Below are 5140 nucleotides of genomic sequence, written 5' to 3' on the forward strand. Positions count from 1 at the left end.
TTCACCAACGGAGATCGTGACAGCGCTGCACTGCTCCGGGTCGCGACCAGACGACGACAAGCGGCGAGAGGGGCCGATCGCGATCGGGCAGCCATGTCGACGTCGCGGAGGCGGACACTCCTCAAGGTCATCGTCCTCGGCGACAGCGGGTCAGCCCATTGCTCCCTCCCCGCTCCTCCCTCCCCCAACCCGGCTCCCCCGTCCCTCCCTCGGATCCGCTGCACGTGGATTTCCCGGGTCGCTGTTGTGATTTCTAGGGAAGCTTTTTGGCGGTTCGATTTGGACGCGGTTGCTGCGACCCCTGTGTTTCACTCTGTCCCTTTGGTCTGATTTGGTCCGGTGTGATCTCTGCAGGGTCGGGAAGACGTCGCTGATGAACCAGTATCCTTGACTTGATTCCCTCAGTGTGTCGTGTTTTGGTAATTAGACGCCGTTTCATGTCCGTGCAGTCGGTCCCTCCATTTCGTGTGAATTGCTTTTTGCCCCATGGATCAACTTACGCCATAGTGCTCGGAAGGCTGCAAATTTGCAGCTCCTATCGATAATCTGTGGCATTTTATAGACATATGAGTTTCATCCGTTGAGCTGTAAGAACGCATCTCTTTAGTTTTGGGGTATGGAATTTCGGATTACCGTGAGCTCACACTGTTTACCTGCATTCTCATTCCTTGTGCTGTGCGTGAGCGGGACCTGTGATTTTGTGAATCTCGTTCTGAAAGCTCTGGTACATTCGAACGTCATGCTTATTGCAGTCGGTGTCCGTACCAGAGGGGATGGCGAGCTCCTTCTCCTTCACGCTGTTTTCACCAACGGAGATCGTGACAGCGCTGCACTGCTCCGGGTCGCGACCAGACGACGACAAGCGGCGAGAGGGGCCGATCGCGATCGGGCAGCCATGTCGACGTCGCGGAGGCGGACACTCCTCAAGGTCATCGTCCTCGGCGACAGCGGGTCAGCCCATTGCTCCCTCCCCGCTCCTCCCTCCCCCAACCCGGCTCCCCCGTCCCTCCCTCGGATCCGCTGCACGTGGATTTCCCGGGTCGCTGTTGTGATTTCTAGGGAAGCTTTTTGGCGGTTCGATTTGGACGCGGTTGCTGCGACCCCTGTGTTTCACTCTGTCCCTTTGGTCTGATTTGGTCCGGTGTGATCTCTGCAGGGTCGGGAAGACGTCGCTGATGAACCAGTATCCTTGACTTGATTCCCTCAGTGTGTCGTGTTTTGGTAATTAGACGCCGTTTCATGTCCGTGCAGTCGGTCCCTCCATTTCGTGTGAATTGCTTTTTGCCCCATGGATCAACTTACGCCATAGTGCTCGGAAGGCTGCAAATTTGCAGCTCCTATCGATAATCTGTGGCATTTTATAGACATATGAGTTTCATCCGTTGAGCTGTAAGAACGCATCTCTTTAGTTTTGGGGTATGGAATTTCGGATTACCGTGAGCTCACACTGTTTACCTGCATTCTCATTCCTTGTGCTGTGCGTGAGCGGGACCTGTGATTTTGTGAATCTCGTTCTGAAAGCTCTGGTACATTCGAACGTCATGCTTATTGCAGTCGGTGTCCGTACCAGAGGGGATGGCGAGCTCCTTCTCCTTCACGCTGTTTTCACCAACGGAGATCGTGACGGCGCTGCACTGCTACGGCATCGCGCCTAGCCCCACCCTCTACGCCGATCACGTCAAAATCCTCGGCCTAGCTTCATCACCAAGGTCCTCCAACTCTTCCTCGTCGACATTCTTGGGTACGCCTGCAGCCTGCTCCCCATCTCACCTGGATCTGGCCTCATCTCTGCATTTGCTTGCTTTGTGGGGGCGGCGGCGGATCTACAAGAGGGCCAATGCCTTTCTCCAGTCCATCCAGTTTCAGGACCACATGCTCCGCGGCCTCCTCCGCGCGGATAGTCCCCTTGTCGTCTACATCCTCAGCGCCCCCATCAACTTCCTTCACAGGCATGATAGCTCACAGCCCATCACCAAAGAGTACGGCCCGCTTGAGGAACGGATGAAGAAGCTCATGGCTAAGATCGCTGAGGTCTTGTTTCCATCCTCTTTTTTATATTTTTCTGCATTTTGTCCAGGGAAATACTTAGATTTTCACTCCCTGTGTGTGTTTTCTTTTCTGTGTTTTTCCCTTCACTCCCTATGTGTGTTTTCTTTTCTGCGTTTTTCCCTTCCATTTTCCAGCAGCTCGAGAAGGAGTTCCATGCCCTCAAGTGGAGGCTTCATGATTACAACAGAGAGCAGTTGTCGCTGCATGTTGCATCAAAAAGCCATAGACGAAAAGATAGAGTTAAGACTTAGGAAGGTGTTGATTCCTGTCTTGCGTAACATTTTTCCTGTATTTTGATTAGAATTAATGGTGCTTGGGCTTTTCCTTGGTATGTTTTTTATTCTTATGTTCTGTGTGATCGATGAAAAGCACAGGTTTACAATGTGGGCTTTTGTTTACATATGTCAACTTTGAACCTCCTGCATATTTTGGTTGTTGTCAATAATCTTGGCACTACTACCTTGCTGCCTTAAGCTACAATGCCGATTAGATTTCTTATTTGGCGTATTGCTGATACCTTCTGTCAATAAACTGTTTTCCATGAAACTAAGAGGTATGTATAATCTGGTTGTTGCTCAAATGTCCACCATGTTATTCTACCAGCATATGAAAAGAGCAAGTTTCCAATGCATGTATCAAGCATGTTATAATTGAGAATGTGCCTACAGCATGGACATTATTGGAATTTGGATGTAGTATGAGTTTAGCATTGAAATTAGTAGAAAAGTCATATCCTTAAGCATTCTGTTCAATGCCAACAAGGTACACAAATTGTGTTGAAGTCAGAAGGTTTTGTTTGGCGTATATTCAGTTTCAGGCTTCTTGGTTGAAGCTAGCACAGGTAGTTTTTTTATTAAATGGAGTCTGGATGAAGCCATAGGTGATAGTGAGCTACCTTTTGGTAGGTTCATTGGTTCGGTCAGTTGGAAATATTTCACCTGATTCACGGCAACAGATCTTGTAACTTGCCACTGGTTTTGGTTATACATATGTTTAAAATCTCATCTCATTAGACTTAAAAGTGGAGAAGCATGAGTTGTTAGGCCACACATGAGATGAGACACCCCTCTTAGTCTAGCTTTTTTACTCCAAGGAGTCATAGCTCCATAGACTGTCACCTTCTATATGTTATAGGTGCTCCAGGCCAAACCAGTCTTTAAGCACTCACAGTATGCTTACTTGTTTAAGAAAGCGTTCTTTTAGCATAATTGAAGGACATTTAGTTATTTAATCAAGCGATCTTTTAGTATAATTGAAAGATATTAAGTTATTTAATCAGCCATTAATGCTGACATATTTTTCTTTCCTAACTAATAATTGGTATTTATTAGCATCAGCTTTGCTTTGTATATATGGACATTGACCAGCAAAACTTATCTTGTTAAATTAAACTGAATTTTTTTTGTACTCTATTCAAAGTAATGCTTCCTAATATTATATTCACTTCTTGTATTTTTTTCTATCAGATCAACTAGGTGGATTTTGAGTTGGTGAAAGCTATGCAAGACAAGAAAAGTCTATCAGACAAAACTGCTCAATCCTCTAAAAAGCTCCAGGTAGGTTGTATGTTTGTTTGTTTTAAACTGCTACAGGCATAAAGTTTATCAGGAATTGAATGTGTTTGAATGCCTAAGCTACAAAAACCGAAATCCATTCATACAAGCAACTCTGTAGGTTCTAGAATTACTTTCCATGGTAGAACAACAAGCCATAGTTTTCCTAACTGTCTTACTCAATTCAACTAGGACTTGCAAGTATGTTGTCCTCCTTTCAAGTGTCGGAATGAATTTATCTCTTCACAGTTCACCATAACTATGAATGAATTATTTAGTCAACATATCATTGCAATCGTCATTGGGTGCTCTATCTAAGATTGCGTTCTTTTTTTAAAAAAAAATTGTCCACTGTCCCAGAATCAGTAGTGTTTTCTTCTTTATGTGCTATGAGTGTATTTTTTATGTGCTTACATTGTCAAATTGCTTCGGTCAGAATTATGAGCTTCAATCAGATAATCACCATCTTGTGCTAGCTTCCATAGTAACTATGGATTTTATCTCCTACAACTAAAATTTCAATCATTTTATCTTTTAATATATTTGTTGACATGACATAAAAGGTGTATTTATTTGTCCTGTGGCTAGCCAAGGCCTAGAATCTAAAATTTCTGAACTTGAATCTTCGTTGGATTGCTAGATGTTTATGAACAAGTGTGCTAATATAATGTGTGTTTCGTTCTGTTCTGCTGTTGTACAAAAGTTGAATGCCAAGAAGGTTATTTTAAGTGGGAAGAACAGCTGCAGAGAAGTCATTTAGATTCTGTGTTCTCAGGTCTAATGTGAAGTAACCCTTCTCACTTTTCAATTTATTTTTCTGTTCCCCTACCTTTTTGTCTCAGAGAACCATCTAGCCTGGACATGTAGTCTGCTACTGTAGTAAATATGCAATCCTGAATAGCAAGCCTGAACCTGCTAACTGTTTAGTACAGAGAAGCAATGAACTGTGATGAGCTAAGTGTGTAATTTGAATTTCTTGACAGCATCACAAGTATTGCCCATTGGGTGAATCTTATGCATTTGTGAAGTCGTTTATAACTTAAATTCACTTAAAGGCATCCTTCTACTGACACACTATTCATCAGTGACCTAATTGTGCTCAGGGTACTACAAGCGAGAGGACCTAATAAACAAAGTTATGGTCGATGGCTGGTTCCACATAGGTATAACGATCCATGTTCCAGTATTCCTGCAGCATCTGATCGAACATGTCCATGTCAGCATCACTGGCGGTCAAAAAAATGTCTAAGGGAACTGGTGCTTTCATAGCCCTGCTTTGTCTACAATTTTATGGCATGCATTAACTCCTCGAAGATCATTGATAACTGTCTTGAAAGTGACCCTGACTTAACTTGCCATCAGAAATACCTTTGAAAATTTTCCAAAAGTCTAGATATCTTTCCAACAGTTCACTGTCAAAATATTACTATTTATTATTGCAGGAGACATTGGGGAGAGGCAGTCCGACAGAAGCATGAAGATCATTGACCGCGAAGAAGATTTAGACAGATACAGTGCGAAAATGGTGTAGGTGGCCA

The 5140-nt window shown here is 44.1% G+C and overlaps 1 protein-coding gene across 19 annotated transcripts; it reads left to right on the top strand.

Moving 5' to 3' along the window:
- On the top strand, nucleotides 7-5105 carry LOC8073288. Of its 19 annotated transcripts, none has more exons than XR_002454999.1 (7): nucleotides 7-149; nucleotides 355-951; nucleotides 1157-2031; nucleotides 2184-2304; nucleotides 3516-4377; nucleotides 4688-4765; nucleotides 5045-5105. XR_002454999.1 is itself a non-coding variant. In XM_021464966.1 (4 exons), the coding sequence occupies exons 3-4, from the start codon at nucleotides 1576-1578 to the stop codon at nucleotides 2298-2300; spliced, it is 573 nt and encodes a 190-aa protein (XP_021320641.1). In that variant the 5' UTR covers nucleotides 7-149; nucleotides 355-951; nucleotides 1157-1575; the 3' UTR covers nucleotides 2301-2447. The 19 variants fall into 19 exon arrangements, 1 of the variants encoding a protein (XP_021320641.1); XR_002455002.1 differs by having other exon boundaries at nucleotides 4706-4765; XR_002455006.1 differs by having other exon boundaries at nucleotides 3516-3605.

This window comes from Sorghum bicolor, chromosome 7, assembly GCF_000003195.3.
Source record: "Sorghum bicolor cultivar BTx623 chromosome 7, Sorghum_bicolor_NCBIv3, whole genome shotgun sequence".
NCBI lineage: Eukaryota > Viridiplantae > Streptophyta > Magnoliopsida > Poales > Poaceae > Sorghum > Sorghum bicolor.

What these genes read in the sequence shown, in the direction of transcription:
- LOC8073288 (XM_021464966.1), top strand. Translation starts at nt 1,576, where the DNA reads ATGGCGAGCTCCTTCTCCTTCACGCTGTTTTCACCAACGGAGATCGTG. An exon ending in TCATGGCTAAGATCGCTGAG is followed by an intron (nt 2,032 to 2,183) that starts GTCTTGTTTCCA and finishes TCCATTTTCCAG; the next exon opens with CAGCTCGAGAAGGAGTTCCA.